The sequence below is a fragment of the Ursus americanus genome, chromosome 14 (genome assembly GCF_024610735.1).
Source record: "Ursus americanus isolate L20-20 chromosome 14, mUrsAme1.1.p, whole genome shotgun sequence".
Classification (NCBI taxonomy): domain Eukaryota; kingdom Metazoa; phylum Chordata; class Mammalia; order Carnivora; family Ursidae; genus Ursus; species Ursus americanus.
Window position 1 is genome coordinate 244,602 of NC_142140.1, and position 17,269 is coordinate 261,870.

Sequence of the window (17,269 nt, forward strand, 5' to 3'; positions counted from 1 at the left end):
TGTGGTCCATACATACAATGGACTATTACTCAGCCATCAGAAAGAACGATTACCCAACATTTGCAGTAACATGGACAGCACTGGAGGAGATAATGCTAAGTGAAATAAGTCAAGCAGAGAAAGACAATTATCATATGGTTTCTCTCATCTATGGAACATAAGAAATAGCAGGAAGATCGGTAGGAGAAGGAAGGGAAGAATGAAGGGGGGGTAAACAGAAGGGGGAATGAACCACGAGAGACTATGGACTATGGGAAACAGAGGGCCTCAGAGGGGAGGGGGGTGGGGGATTGGGAGAGACCAGTGATGGGTATTAAGGAGGGCACGTATTGCATGGTGCACTGGGTGTTATACGCAACTAATGAATCCTGGAACATTACATCAAAAACTAAGGATATACTGTATGGTGACTAACATAACAAAATAAAAATTATTATTAAAAAAATAAATAAATCAATAAAATAAGAGAGAGAATTTAAAACAAAAGTTCTTCATTAGATGACCTCAACGGCATAGTGCACAAAGAGAGAGAGAGATGAAAAGTGATCTAGTGAAATGAAACACCAAGCAGAAGTACTCTCCCAGACTGGACACAGATATGGGAAATACGAAAAGAAAGTTAAGGAACTCAGAAGGCAGACTCAGAAGCTGCACTGTGTACCCAAAGTAGTTATATGGGGTGGCAGACAGAATGAATGAAGATCAAAATATTACAAATAACAGCGGCAACAACAAAAAGATTTCCATAGAGCTGAAGACAGACATATCTCTTTAGACAGGAAAATCTAAGATACATGCAAGAAAGCGAGAAAAGGTCCATGCCAGAGACAATATGGTGAACACAGATGATAAAGAGAAATATCCCAAAAAGATATAGAAAGATAAACAGATTATCCAAAAGAAATTAGACTCTAAAAGTAGTGAGGTTTCCAGGAGGCACCTGGCTGGCTCAGTCAGAAGAGCACGTGACTCTTGATCTCAGAGTTCAAGCCCCAGGTTGGGTGTAAAGAATACTAAAAAATTTAAAAAGTTTTAAAAAGTAATGAGAGGGGGCACCTGGGTGGCTCAGTCAGTTAAGCATCTGCCTTCAGCTCAGGTCATGATCCCAGGGTCCCAGGATCGAGCCCCGCATCAAGCCCCTGCTCAGCGGAGAGTTTGCTTCTCCCTCTGGCTTGTGTATTCTCTCTCACTTTTTTTCTCTCTCGCTCTCAAATAAATACATAAAATCTTAAAAAAAAAAAAAAAGTAACGAGGTTTCCATCAGTAACACTAAGCACAAGAAGACACCGAAACTACAGCTCAGTACTGAAGAAAAGTAATTGTGAGCCATGCATTCTCTAGGCAACCAGGCCGGCATTCAAATGTGAGGATAAAATAAAGCCTGTCATACTGCAAATATCCAAAAAGTTTACTTCCAACAAATCTCATCTGAAATGATTGCTAGAAGACACGCTAAAGTAAAAAAACAAACAAACAAACAAACACCCTAAATTTAAAAGAAAACCTAGGGAGAATGATATCAGCAAGATGGAAGAGTGGGAAGCTCTGCCCTCTTTCCCCAAAGAAAACACTAAGTAAACAACAGACTGACCACAACTGCTTTGTGGGAATTCTAGAAACCAGTCACAGATCTGTAAAACCAAGCGAATGCTCAACCAAGAAAAACCCAAACTCAAAACAGTAGAAAATTCCAGTGTGTTTGGCTTATCCTTGCCCCAATCTCACCTCTGTACTGAGTAGTGCAGTGTTTGGTTCTTCTCTCAGGACAGAAGGAAAACAGTGAAATAGTCTGCACCATCCTGACTTGCCTGGAGGCCGCCCGAGGGACTGGTTTCTGTTTTCCCTGACTTGGAGATCAGAAGCAAGAAGGTCGTACAGTTTGTAGTATCAGTTTGCAGGCCACCAAAACCAGTGGTGGGTGCAGGGTAAAGTACAGCTGCAGGGGATTGCAGGCCCCTGTGTGTCTGCAGCAAAGAATATGGTCAGAGGAATAAAATAAAACATCTAAACCCCAAGCAGAAGCAGGGCTGGGCTTGTTGGGTTAATTAAGACATTTAATAGCAGCCCTGTGTGCTGAATTCTGGTGGAAAAAAAAACCACATACACAGGCCCAGGGAAGACACACGCCCAGAAAAGGCCTGAGAAGACTTTAAGACTTCACGCCAGCTGGTTAGTGAAGGTCTTCCCCTTCACGGAGCAAGTCTGCAAAAACTGGGAGAGGTGGCTATTTTCTCAAATGCCAATTTTTTGACAAAAGGTGACAAGGCAGACAAAGAAACAGGGAAACACGGTCCACTCAAAGGAACAAGATAACTCTACAGAAACAAGCCCTAAAGAAACAAAAGATTTGGACTTACCTGACAAAGCCTTTAAAACAACTGTGTTAAATATGCTCAGTGGACTAAAGGAGGACATGGATAGGATCTAGAGGGAATCAGGAAAAGACGTATGAACAAAATGAGAACATCTACAAAGAGCAATTATTACACAGGAACCAAACAGAAATACTGCAGCTGGAAAATACAATCACTGAACTGAAAACATTCACTAGAGGGGTTCAATAGCAGATGCAAACAGGAGGAAGAAAAAGTCAATGAATTTCACAATAATGTCATTTAAATTTGTCAAGTCTGAGAAACAATAACAAAAAAGAATGAAGAAAAGTGAACAAAGCCTACAGGATTTTTGGGGCACCATCAATCAGATCCATCCATCCATCCATCCATCCATCCATCCATCCACCCAACCATTTAATGTGTATATCAGAAAGGGAAGAGAGACAAAACGGGGCAGAGAGCTTATTTGAAGAATGGCCCAATCTTCCCAAATTTGATGAAATACGTATATATACAAATACAAAAAGGCCAACAAACCTGAGCAGGACAAACCCAAGGACCACACCAAGAAACATTATAATAAACCAAAGTCAAAGAAAAAGAGAGAATCTTGAAGCTACAAGAGAAAAGACAGTTATAAAACAAGAGATATTTGGGGCACCTAGATGGCTTAGTCAGTTATTATTCGACTCTTGATTTTGGCTCAGGTCATGATCTCAGGGTCGTGAGATCAAGCCCTCCTTCAGGTTCCACACTCAGCAGGGAGTTTGCTTGGAGATTCTCTCCCTCCACCCCTTACCACTGTGCTCTCTCTCTCTCACACACACATAAATAAACAAATAAAATCTTTAAAAAGACCAAACAAGGAATTTTCAATAAGATTATCATCTTTCTTCCAGAAATCTTACAGGTCAGAAGATAACGGGATAATATATTCAAAGTGTTGGAAGAAAAAATAAATTAACCAGAAATTCTATATACAGCAGAACTGTCCTGCAACAAAAAGGGGAGAAACTAGGACATATCCAGATAAATAAATGCTGAGGGAGAGTTCAACACTGCTAGACCTGCCCTAAAAGAAGCCCTTCCAGTTAAAGCAACAGGATGCTAGACAAGCTAGACAAGTTAAAACGGGAGGATGTTAGACAAGCTAAAATGAGCCCTTCAAGTTAAAATGATAGGACACTAGACAAGAACTCAAAGCTGTACGAATAAATAAAGTTATCTAGTACAGGTAAAAACTTGGACAAACATAAAAATGTATACTCTTTTAATGTTGGTTTGTAACTCAATTTTTTATTCTTTTATAGAATTTAAAAGACAAAATCACAAAAATAATAATACATTTATATTAATGGGTACTCAAATAAAAATATATGTTTTGTGACATCAGTAACATTAAATCAGGGGGCCCTAGGGGGGCAGAGCTGTAAAGGAGTAGATTTTTTTAATGTGATTGAAATTATTATCAGTTTAAAGTACATTGTTGTAATTTCAGGATGTTATATGTAACCCCTTATAGCAACCACAAAGAAAATATCTACAGAATATAAAAGGAGAATTACAGACCAGTATCTCTGATGAATATGGACGCCAAAATTCTCAACAAGATCCTAGCCAATAGGATCCAACAGTACATTAAAAGGATTATCTATCAAGGGGCGCCTGGGTGGCACAGCGGTTAAGCGTCTGCCTTCGGCTCAGGGCGTGATCTCGGCGTTATGGGATCGAGCCCCACATCAGGCTCCTCTGCTGTGAGCCTGCCTCTTCCTCTCCCACTCCCCCTGCTTGTGTTCCCTCTCTCGCTGGCTGTCTCTATCTCTGTCAAATAAATAAATAAAATCTTTAAAAAATAAAAATAAAAAAAAAAATAAAAGGATTATCTATCAGGACCAGGTGGGATTTATTCCTGGGATGCAAGGGTGGTTCGACATTAGCAAATCAATCAATGTGATAGAGCACATTAATAACAGAAGAGACAAGAACCATATGATCCTCTCATTTGATGCAGAAAAAACATTTGACAAAATAAAGCATCCTTTCCTGATTAAAACTCTTCGACATGTAGGAATAGAGGGTACATTTCCTCAATTTCATAAAACCCATCTTTGAAAAGCCCACAGTGAATATCATTCTCAATGGGACAAAGCTGAGAGCTTTTCCCTTAAGATCAGGAACACGACACGGATGCCCACTCTCGCCATTATTGTTCAACGTAGTACTAGAAGTCCTAGTAACAGCAATCAGACAACAAAAAGAAATAAAAGGTATTCAAATCGGCAAAGAAGAAGTCAAACTGTCTCTCTTTGCAGATGACATGATACTCTATATGGAAAACCCAAAAGACTCCACTCCCAAATTACTAGAACTTATAGAACAATTCAGTAATGTGGCAGGACACAAAAATCAATGCTCAGAAATCAGTTGCATTTCTATACACGAACAATGAGACTGAAGAAAGAGAAATCAGGGAATTGATTCCACTTACGATAGCACCAAAAACCGTAAGATACCTAGGAATAAACCTAACCAAAAAGGTAAAGGATCTATACTCTAGAAACTACAGAACACTGATGAAGGAAATTGAGGAAGACACAAAGAGATGGAAAAACATTTCATGCTCAGGGATTGGAAGAATAAACATTGTTAAAATGTCTATGCTGCCCAGAGCAATCTACACTTTCAACACCATCCCTATGAAAATACCACTGGCATTTTCCAAAGAGCTGGAACAAACAATCCTAAAATTTGCATGGAAGCAGAAAAGACCCTGAATCACCAAGGAAATGCTGAAAAAGGAAAACAAAACTGGGGGCATCACATTGCCTGACTTCAGGCTATATTACAAAGCTGTGATCACCAAGGCAACATGGTACTGGCATAAAAACAGACACATAGATCAATGGAACAGAATAGAGAGCCCACATATGGACCCTCAACTCTATGGTCAACTTATCTTTGACAAATCATGTGACAATATCAATGGAAAAAAGACAGTCTCTTTAATAAATGGTGCTGGAAAAACTGAACAGCTATATACAAAAGAATGAAACTGGACCATTCTCTTATACCATACACAAAGATAAACTCAATGCAGACAGGAATCCACCCAAATCCTAGAGGAGAACACAGGCAGTAACCTCTTCCACATCAGCCACAGCAACTTCTTTCAAGACAGGTCTCCAAAGGCAAGGGAAACAAAAGCAAAAATGAACTTTTGGGACTTCATCAAGATAAAAAGCTTCTGCACAGCAAAGGAAACAGTCAACAAAACTAAGAGGCAACCCATGGAATGGGAGAATATATCTGCAAATGACACTACAGATAAAGGACTGGTATCCAAGATCTATAAAGAACTTCTCAAACTCAACACCCAAAAAAACAAATAATCATGTGAAAAAAATGGATAGAAGACATGAACAGACACTTTTCCAATGAAGACATACAAATGGCTAACAGAGACATGAAAAAATGTTCAAAATCATTAGCCATCAGGGAAATTAAAATCAAAACCACATGAGATACCACCTTACACCAGTTAGAATGGCAAAAATTGACAAGAAAGGAAACAACAAATGTTGGTGAGGATGTGGAGAAAGGGGATCCCTCCTACATTGCTGGTGGGAATGCAAGCTGGTACAGCCACTTTGGAAAACAGTGTGGAGGTCCCTTAAAAAGTTAAAAATTGAGCTACCCTATGACCCAGCCATTGCACTACTGGGTATTTACCCCAAAGATACAGACGTAATGAAAAGAAGGGCCATATGCACCCCAATGTTCATAGCAGCAATGTTCACAATAGCTAAATTGTGGAAGGAACCAAGATGCCCTTCAACAGATGACTGGATTAAGAAGATGTGGTCCATACATACAATGGAATATTACTCAGCCATCAGAAAGAACGATTACCCAACATTTGCAGTAACATGGACAGCACTGGAGGAGATTATGCTAAGTGAAATAAGTCAAGCAGAGAAAGACAATTATCATATGATTTCTCTCATCTATGGAACATAAGAACTAGGAAGATCAGTAGGGGAAGAAAGGGATAAAGAAGGGGGGTAATCAGAAGGGGGAATGAAGCATGAGAGACTATGGACTCTGAGATACAAACTGAGGGCTTCAGAGGGGAGGGGGTGGGGGAATGGGGTAGGCTGGTGATGGGTAGTAAGGGGGGCACGTATTGCATGGTGCACTGGGTGTTATATGCAACTAATGAATCATCGAACTTTACATCAAAAACCAGGGATGTACTGTATGGTGACTAACATAATATAATAAAAAAATATAATAATAATAAAAAAAGTCACTGACCTGTATGCTTAAAATTTGTGAGTGTTTATTGTATTAATTTATACCTTAATGCAGTGATTTAAACAAAAATACAGAATGGGTGTTGAGTGCCTCAAAGGTTCTACTGTGATGATAATGGCGGTACTCTCCTTGGACAGATGACTGCATTATACTACTAGTTGTGTTTTCCCTCCATGTTCTGTGTACTTTTAACAAATTACAACGAAGATTTGATCACTGCAGAGAACGTTTAACATGCAGTTAAACATCATGAAATAAAAATGCGAACACCTTGAAATGCACCACAGCAGAGGCTGCAAGCAACATTTTTTTCCCCTCTCCAACAGTGCCCAATGTAATCATACGTGTGCGTGTCTATGTCATGTTATCTGCTGCTTAAAGCATTTCAGTGTCCTTACGGGTCTGTGAATGATCCAGCCCTGCCTGTTAATTCCATATTACTGTTGTAACAAATTATCACAGATTTCACGGCTTAAAACAACAGAAATGCATTCTCCTACAGTTCCGGAGGCTGAGTCTGAAATAAGCCTTCTGGGGCAAAAATCAAGGTGTCAACAGGGCCTTACTCCCTCTGGAAGCTCAGGGAGGAATCTGTTTCTTCACCTTTTCCAGCAGGTAGAGCTACATTTCCTGGCTCCTCCTCCATCTTCAAATCCTGTGGCACAGCATCTTCTCCGCCTTGGCTTCCGTCACGTGGCCTTTTCTTCTTTAACTTCCTGTCCCTTGTGATGACCCTGGGGCCCACCTGGATAACCCAAGGTAATCTCACAGGTCCTTCACTTAGTCACACCCGCAAAGACGCTGTCCACGCAAGGACCCATGCACAGGCCCGACTGATTAGGATGGGGCTCTTCAAGGGCCACTGTCAGGCTGAGCACCCTCCACCCGCCTCTCCAGCAGCCCCCTTCCCTCGCCTGCGCTATTCCAGCCGCACTGCTCTTCTTTCAATCTCTTGACCATACCATACCTCCTCTTGCCACAGGTCTGGTTCACACACTGGTTCACGGCAGGGGAGAGACCACTCTGCATAACAGAAGGAGAATTTCCGTCCCCAGAAGAGCCGGGAGGGGTGGAACAAGTAACAGGGTGAGGACAGTGTGAGCTACAGAGCCCTGAGAAGACCCCTCTGCTGCCAGAGCATTCAAGCAGCCATTCTAGAGAACAAAATCCTCCAGCAGAGGGGGGTGGCGTGGTGATCCAAACCCCGTCTCCTCTCCCAAAACCTCCAGTAAGCCTGCGTCGCTCATTACAGCTAGTACACGGACGTGTGGAGCCGGCTCAGGGACACCGACAGCACCTGACACCGGGTTGGAGGAGAAACCAAGAGCACACGGGGCTGGGCCTGGCCCTTGCCAGCAGTCCAGTCGGGCCGTGGAAAACAGGACGGCAGACTGGAGAAGTGACCAGGTGGAGCATCGTGATAGGACCCGATCTCATGACACTCATTTTCCAGAGTCCAACCCACCAGCTAACAAGCTATGGGGGAGCGTGGGAGGTGCCCACGCATCCGTTCCTGGGGGGCAGGTGGCCCAGATGCTCAGATATCTACTTACGGCTGTGGAGAGTCGTGATGCCAGCGTCATTTCCAGGTTCCCCTTCAGGCCCACCAGGGGAGGCACCAAGGTCAACAGGTCTTTCACCTCCACAAACACAGGCCAGTGCTGGTGGGGAAAGAATAAGGAGGTCAACCCAAATACACGTATTGGCACATCTTCGAAATTTCTTGAAAGAAGTTGCGGCAAGTTACTTCTCATGAGTAAGACTAAGTAGTTTCTTATGAATCCCGGAACTTTACATCAAAAACCAGGGATGTACTGTACGGTGACTAACAATATAATAAAAAATATTATTATAAAAAAAAGACTAAGGAGTTTCTTAAATGCCTTAAATTAAACACAGAATAAGGAAGCCATGGAATTTTCTGAGTACTATTCCGGGAACAGCACTAGTGGCCCCAGGAGAGTCCCTTTCTTTCTCTGGCCTTCAGCAGCTGGGAAAACGGGGGGCCAGTTGGGGTCCGAGGCCAACTGGCTGGGTCCAGCCTGCAAACATGCTGTGTCCAGTGTGGCCCATGTGTTTGTAGTAACAGGAACAAGTAATCAATTTCAAAGCTAGAAGACTTTTCATGAATGGGAGAGCTCGCGAGACCAGCTGGGACTTAGGAGTGGCCCTGCTCTACCACGGACAGTGATTCCCAGGTGGCCCCAAGACACCAAGGCCAAGTAGTCCCAGAGCATCACGTGCGGACTCTGGATTTGTCAAAACAAACAGAATATGTCTCTATCCAGGTCTCTATCAAATGTAAAAATTTAAAAATTAAAAAAGGGTCGCTGGGTAGTGCAGTTGGTTAAGCGCCTGCCTTCGGCTCAGGTCATGATCCTGGAGTCCTGGGATCGAGCCCTGTTTCAGGCTCCCTGCTCGTCAGGGAGTCTGTTTCTCCCGCTGCCCCTCACCCTGCTCCTGCTCTCCCTCTTCTCTCTCACTTGCTCTCGGTCTATCTCAAATAAATAAAATCTTTAAAAATAAGACAAAACAAAACAAAAAAAGAATGAAAGGGGCACATACATTAAGAAAACTGCAAGAGAAAAAACTTGTTTGTGAAGTGAAAATGATTCCTACCTGTTTACATGCAATTAGATTACCTATCCCCCCTCCATCAATTTTTAATACCCCATCTGGTCCCACTGACTTAATTTACCTCTCTGGCCCCTCTAGATACCTGTGATCCCTACACTGTAGGCTCCTCTTGGTTTTAGAATTCCAGACCTAAAAACCTCTCCTACTTTGTCAGCTAGGAGACAGGAGGCCTGGGGTCTGGTCCCTGTTCCCTAAGATTGAAGATGTATGAATCCACTTACTGTAGGGGCCCAGAAGAGTCATGAAAAGCAGCCCAACAAAACATCTTACAGGGCCTAAAGTGAAAGGGGTCGGGCATCCCTCAGGTTCTAAAATGGAGAAAGAGCACCCATGACCGATGGCTCCCTTTCTCCTTTTACCTTATCTGCAAAGCTGGGGCATTCAGAATCCATTCCACCTCTGATGGAGTAAGGTATCTGCCCTCCCCTGAAAGTTCAGAAGAAAACCCGGTGACAACCAGGAGAGAAGGTGCTCCCCCTGTCTGTCAGTAGCCTCCTGCAGCTCCCAGGCTTCCAGAAGCATCCAGCCCCAGTCCCCTGTGCAGCTGTCCTATCAGTGCACCACATCCCGTCCAGAGGTCAGTCTGCCGTTCAGCTCCTGGCAGGGCCCTCCTCCACGGGCTCTGGCCTCCCCTGAGGCTGGCATCCTCTATGCAAGCCTCCTCCCACCTCCCCAGCAAGCTGGCCTGCTCCTGAGAACTTTCTTTTCGGCTGACACACAAGTCGGAGCACCCACTGACTCAAGAGTAAAAATAAACCCCCCTCTCTCAGCATCCCCTGCCACAGAAGGCTCACCAACACCCAAACGACTCGTCTGTACTCCACATACAACTGGAGCAGAGCAGACAGGTCCCCTCCCTGCCTGCCCAGCACCCTGCCCCCATGACCACGGCCATGAGCCATTCCTCACTCCTTGCAAATGCCCACTCATTCCTCTGCATCTCTGCACACACTGATCTCTTTGCTTAGAATGTTCGCTATCTCTCATATCATTCTAGAAGCTGTTATATTATCCGTTAAGGTCCAACTCCAGCGGTCCTGCTGACGAGAGTCTTTGATCCCTCTCGGAAAAATGAATTGTTCTCTCTTTCTCCACAGGCAAATGTCTGTTCACTGCCTCCGCTCTGATACTTGTTCGTGGGATGATCAGATGAGCGCCAGCCTCACCTGCTAGGCTACAAATGCCAGGAAGGCAGGGAGAGGCCTGTTTCTGCTCACCACTGCACCCCCAGGGCCCAAGAGCAGCTGGCACAGAATTCAACAAAATATGCTGAGGGAGGGGCACCTGGGTGGCTCTGAGGCGTCTGGGTGGCTCGGTCGTTAAGCATCTGCCTTCGGCTGAGGTCATGATTCCAGGGTCCTGGCATCCAGTCCCGCATCAGGCTCTCTGCTGAGTGGGAAGCCTGCTTCTCCCTCTCCCACTCCCCCTGCTTGTATTCCCTCACTCGCTGTGTCTCTCTCTGTCAAATAAATAAATAAAATCTTTAAAAAAAAATATGCTGAGGGAAGAAAGGAGGAACCAGATGAATGAATGAATTCATCTAACCTACTGTGCGTAGCTATCTCCTGTCTGATTCAGGTCTGATTCAGTGCAGAAAGGCCACACACACTGTAACAGTTAAAACCACCGCATTGCGCTGGGGGCACACGCATCTACATAAACCCCGATAAGGTCTGAAGGACACACATGACCTGATAATAGAAGCTTCCTCCACAAATAAACTGAGATTGAGGGCTTAACCTCAGCTGTGATATTTATTTTATAAAAAAGAGAAACATTTATACCTTCGTTGTGTAACTGAAAGATAATGCTTTGGAAAAAAAAAATGAACTGATACTCTGGCCACTTACTGGGCCTCGATCCCTGGGCCCAATGATAGACAGAACCCAGACCCCTGGCCTGGTCTACAGGAGGTAAAGCCAGCACCTGAACAGTGCCCTTGGGGCCAGCCCATTGTGCCAGGGACAGCCACAAGGCACACCCGCCAGGCGGTCATCCTGGCTGCAGGCTCATAAGCCCTGAGGCCCTGGCATGCGGCAACCTGGGAAGAGGTGGAGCCAGGTCACCCTCCTGTGCTGCAGGACTACCCTGTGGGACGGTGCTAGCAAGGCTGCCGCCTGCACCACTGAGCAGCGGTGAGCAGGGAGGTGAGGATGCACGGGCAGGAGCCACGAAAACCTGAATGTCCTTGAACTTCACCATACCCAGAAGGCACTGCACATTTGCAAAGTGGGAAGAAGGAAGGAGTTGTGTCTTCCCGGGCTGTTTTCTGCTTCTCCCAGCCGCTGGGCCTCCCAGAGCTGGATAGCTCAAGGCCTGGATTTGCAGACAGCCTTCTCCCGGTATGCTCTGGGCCTGCCTCCCAAGATACCCCTTTGTCCGCATGCTAGCCTCCCAGATGGCACCTTAACACAGAGGTCCAGAAAGGTGTTCTGCCCTCCAGCTGGACTTCCTCCTGGACTGGCCTTCTGTGCCACCCCTGCTGATGGCCAGGCACAATCCCAAGCCCATCGTCCCCCCACATGCCACCAAATCTTCTGGACTCTGCCAAGATCCCCCAACAGATTTATCAATATTCTCCCAGGCTGCAGCAACTAAGGGACACACCATGTGCTGGAGGGGCTCAAACCCATGCTCCGTGAGGAGGTCATGGAAGGTCAAAAAGGAGAGACCCAGGGCAGAGTCTTTCTCCCCAGTATCTCCAGGAGGGTCTCAGGGAAGGTGTGAGAGACTACTGCAGCAGCTTGAGGGGTGGAGCTCTGAGGTGGGAGAGATGGGTATATATGTTGCCGGTCCCCCAGATGAATGCTTTCTAAAGGTACTGGCTAGTACACAATGGAGCTGCCCCAGCCCCACTGAGCCATGCAAGCAGAGGCCACCTAGGAGGCATCATGAGCCTTGTCCAGAGACCGGGGGACAGGGTGGGTGCCGATTACCTCTCTCCAACTCAGAGACAGGCACATAGGGAATGCTCAGCAGCCATCAGAAAGGAGATGCTGGGTCCGACTGAGGAAGGCACACACTAGCTGGGAAGTCCCCATGGGCTGCAAAACTAAATTTAAATTTAATTTCACCAAAAAGCAGATCATATAATATGATCCCATACGTTCTTGACAGATACACACCACAATCTTGACAGAGATTATGGGCACCCTCTCTTCTTCACTTACATATATTGTCTAGAATCACAGACCAACTCCATAAAAATGTTTAGGCAGACAAAGCAAACCCTCAATGATTCAAACAGCATTAGCTGAGCCAATCACTGGGCATAAACAGACCAGGAGAAGCAGACGCCAGAGCGTGTGCTCGCTCCAGGGCCTCCCCGCAAATGCCAACACCCAAGAGAGACCACCACATCCCTGCACTCGCCTGGACCCCAGCCCGGGCTCTGGAGAGAGATTCTGGGGGCTGGAGGGAACGGTGCCCATCACCCTCGGGGCCACAACATGAGGCATACTTGGGCACCCATCCTCACAACCCTGTGAGGTAGGCGCATTTGTTAACCCTGTCTGTAGACGGGGAAGCTGATTCCCTGAGGTAGTGAGCAAATGGCGGAGGATCTGAACCCCTCCAGGCCCTGCCTGCATTCCCAGAAGGAAAATGGTTTGAGCTCCCCAGGCTAACATGGTTCATGTGGGCTGACCTTGGAGAGGGTCGTCAGGAGCTTCTATGGATCTCAGACCTTGAGGCCCCTGGAGGAACCTCCGGCTGGCACCACTGAGCCCGGGACTCCTGGGCATCAGGCCAGGCTAGGGCTGCAGCCCCTCTCAGGGCCTCTGCTGTCCCCCTCTCCTATCTGTGATGCCCAGGGAGCCTGGCTCCCCTCCCCCTCTGCCCAGTACGCACTTGGATGGTGTTCATCACTAGGCCGGCTGTCAACATGCCCAAGCCCGAGAGTAGAATGGGCACCACGATCTGGCAAATGATAGTGAAGACAGTCTCAGGGAAGACCCCGTGGGGGGACCTGGTGAGCTCACAGGTGAAGCCTCGCAGCTTCTTGCCCTGGAAGCGAAACTCCAGATTCAGCTGGGTGACCACCATGGTCAGGCTGCCAACCACATATGCAGGAGCAAGATGTCCAAGTCTGTCCTCTGTCTCCTCGCCCACACCAGGATACGTTTCCTAAGAGGTCCACGCGGGTAATGTTGCCAGTGCCCTGAGCTGCTGGAAGGCTCCCCGATTGCCCCTCAGCCAAGGGTGAGAGCAAGCAAGGAACAGAGGCCAGTGTGACGCAGAGCCTCATTCGGGGCCTTGGTGAGCTCCTGCTGTCTGCCCACTCCCTGCAGATCAGGTCCTCCTCAGAGAGAGGCTGCTGCGTCAGCTGGGACCTCCCTCAGCTGGACTGTCGTAAGGAGACTCACAGTCTCTCCCAGTGACCTTGACAGCATCCAGCCCACACTGGCCTGGGCTGCACTCAGGGAGACAGAGCCACATGAGGCCTGGCCTTGGTGAGGGCTACAAAGAATCCTGTCCACCTCTGCACACACACCCCAGGCTGCTTCTACTCTCTGCAGAGAAGGGCCTGGAGAAATCTCAGCATAAAGGACCCACTCCTACAGGGCCCTGAGGAGTTCATTCCTCAAGGTCAAGAGGGCTGCCAGTACCCAAGAAAGAAGCCATGTCCTACAATCACCTTGATTTCAGAGTCCAAAGGCTCATGGCCATATGAAGAAGCTGTGTTCACAGAGGAAATGCAGCCCTGTTCTCTCTCAAGGGCCCAGAAGGGGCCACATGCTTCCAAAGCAACCCTACCACTCTCATCTGCTACAAAGGTTAGACCAACCCTAATACCCTGCTGACTGCCCCAACCCAGGGAGTTGGCTGGGATGTCACCTTTGACTGCCAGCTATTCTATTGCTGGGTGTGCTCTGTGTTCCACAGGTACCAGGGACAGAACGGCAGGCCTGAGGGCTGGCTGGAACAAGGACCAAGGCCACAGCCAAAAGAAGCCCAAGGTCAGAAGCACACTCACCTACTGACCCGAGAGGACTTCACGTGGACCAGGCCCTTGATCTGGGCCTGCTCCTGTTCCTCTCAGGCAACTTAGCTGGTTCCCCTATGTTGGATAGTCTATCCCACACTCCGGTCCCATCCCCTTAACCTGGAGTTCGTGGTCCTCACCAATCTAGATCCTACTGACGTCCCCAAGCCTATCTACCTCCTCACCAACTCCAGCTAAACTCCTCCAACAACTACCTCCCTCAGGCCCAGATATTCCTCTCTCTGCATCTGTCCTCACACAATTCATTTACTCATTCATTCAACAGGTATCTTTAAGCCTTTCCTTGGAGCCAGACATAATGAGCTCTAACCTTCTCGGACATTCCTCCCTTTGACTAGTGACTGCGGGACCAGTAGAACACAGAAGAAGAGACACTATGCCAGTGTGGCTCTTGAGAAACTGCGTCTCCACCTCCCATAGCCTGAGATGCTCAGGCTTGAGACGCAGATACCACTGTGAGGAGCTCAAGTGGCCACACAGAGAGGCCCCGTGGGTGTCCAGCTATGATTCCAGGTGACAGCCAGCAGCAGCTGTCACGTCGTGCAAGTGAGGTGGCCTGCACTGCATACAACGCACAGCACACCACCGCAGCAGCTGCCACAACGGAGCAGACACCCATTCTCACGAAGCCCTATCCAAACTGCAGATTCACGATCACACGAAGGACTGGCTTGAAACAAGCCACGAAATTTGGGTGTGGTGTGCTGCATAGCAACAGGTGACTGGGACATATGGGGAGCCTCATCCCCACTCTCACTTTTCTTGTCTCAGATAACTAATAACTACCAAGCCTCCCCTGAGCTTTTAGGTCCTGTGTAACCCCCGTGTAACTCGATCAGTCTTCCATGATCCTTCCTTCCAACCCCTCTCCCAAGCCTCCTGCCTCAATGAATGGTTCTGGCAGAAACCCAAAACCCACTCTGATCACCCATCCCCTGACCACCTCAACCCCACATCCAATCTGCTTGTCCCCATGTCTCTCCCCTGTCTATCCCCTCCTCTCCAGCTCCTGGACACCACCTTCACCAGGGCCCTTACTACCTCCTAACCCATCTGTCCACCAGAAGTAATACATGTTCTTCACATTAACATTTTATATGACATCTCCAAGTCACCTGCTTGCCCAGATATCCTCAACAGCTGTCAACTCATTACCTGAGAAAGTTGAGATTCTATGGCCATTCAAGGTCCCTCATAATTTTGGGGGGAAAGCATCCATTTGAGCACTCTCTCTTTCTAGAACATACACCACACGGCCTAGAAGGAACTTCCGAGGACCCTCACGTGGGCTGTGCCTATGTTCACACGAGTCCTTCTGCAGGCTCCACACACTGCTCAGGCCAAACTCCTGTCAAACCCCATGGCCAACTGAGACGCCTTCTGATCTTTGAGGCCACCCGAGTTTCCTGGCCAAAGCCTAACATCTTCCCCAGAATTCCCAAAGCTGTTCTTCTGAAAAATGCACATACATCGACTCTCCCCTCCTGGAGTGCACTCCTCTCGTGATGGAGTCTGGCTGACTCACTGCTGCAATCTTCAGAGCAGGAGAAAGCAGTCACTCATTTACTTCACAAATTAGCACTGAGGGCCTAATATTTGCCAGACTCTTGGTCTAAGTGTCGTGGTGCTTCTGTTAGCTGAAAGACACACACTTAGAGCCTTCCAGTGTGGCAGCCAATCACAGAATGAAAATGTAATTATGATCTGTGATAAGTGCTCTGAAGGAAACCCAAGGAACAGGAGCAGAGATGAGGACCAACCAACCATACACAGCACCAAGACCTGCAAATGAATAAATAAATGAACGAATGAAAGCTCACTCCCTTGTGTAGCCACCTGTGCTTCTCAATGCCCTTTCACGCTGAATCATTTCACATTCAATCCATCACCAGACTCACAAAAATATCTCCAGGATGTTCACCAGAAGTACAACCTTCTGTTTTTGCAAATGAGAAATCGAAGGTCCAACAGGCACATGAAAAAACGTTCCACATCACTTCGCATCAGGGAAATACAAATCAAAACCACAATGAGATACCACCTTACACCAGTAAGAATGTCTAAAATCAGCAAGACGGGGAACAAGTGTTGGCAAAGTTGTGGAGAAACCCTCTTATACTGTTGGGGGAGTGCAACTTGGTACAGCCACTCTGGAAAACCCGAATGGAGGTTTCTCAAGGCATTACAAATAGAGCTACCCTATGACCCAGCAATTGCACTACTAGGTATTTACCCCGAAGATACAGACGTAGTGAAAAGAAGGGGCACATGCAATGTCCACAATAACCAAACTGTGGAAGGAGCCGAGATGCCCTTCAACAGACGAATGGATAAAGAAGATGCAGCCCATATATACAATGGAATATGACTCAGCCATCAGAAAGGAGGAATACTGACCATTTGCATCAACATGGACGGCACTGGAGGAGATCATGCTAAGTGAAATAAGTCAATCAGAGAAAGACAATTATCATATGGTTTCACTCACATGTGGAACATAAGAAATAGCACAGACGACCACAGGGGAAGGAATGGAAAACTGAAGGGAAGAAATCAGAGAGCGAGACAAACCATAAGAGACCCTGGACTCTGGGAAACAAACTGAGGGTTGCTGGAGGGGAGGTAGGAGGATGGGGTAACTGGGTGATGGACTTTAAGGAGGGCATGTGTTGTGATGAGCACTGGGTGTTATACGCAACTAATGAATTGTTGAACACTACAACAAAAACTAGTATGTTGGCTAATTGAATTTAAATTAAAAAAAAAAGAAATCGAAGGCCCTGAGAGGGTCTGCCCAAGATCATCACACATGTCAGTATCAGAGGCAGGACTAAGACCCTGGCTTCCGGGTGCAGACTGCCTCCACCGCCCTCCTTGTGGTCCACTCCTCACCCTTCTCCTGTCTGCTCCTGCCTGTCATCTACGGTTTGGGTACTTGTGTTCAAACAAGAGTCTGAACCAGCAGAAGGCAGGGAGA

At 46.9% G+C, this 17,269-nt stretch overlaps 1 protein-coding gene across 4 annotated transcripts in view; it reads right to left on the reverse strand.

The window, feature by feature from the left end:
* The window catches only part of SLC41A3 (solute carrier family 41 member 3), a 74,932-nt gene that overhangs the window by 27,723 nt on the left and 29,940 nt on the right, over positions 1-17,269 (reverse strand). For 3 of the 4 annotated variants that reach the window (XM_087866703.1, XM_087866702.1, XM_087866704.1), the window contains exons 3-5: positions 8,204-8,311; positions 2,358-2,424; positions 1,726-1,847 (exon numbers count right to left, since the gene is read on the reverse strand). In XM_087866703.1, the coding sequence (XP_087722829.1) occupies positions 1,726-1,847; positions 2,358-2,424; positions 8,204-8,311 (297 nt within the window). The remainder of the gene's footprint in view (positions 1-1,725; positions 1,848-2,357; positions 2,425-8,203; positions 8,312-17,269) is intronic. The other variant, XM_087866705.1, reaches the window with a different exon arrangement.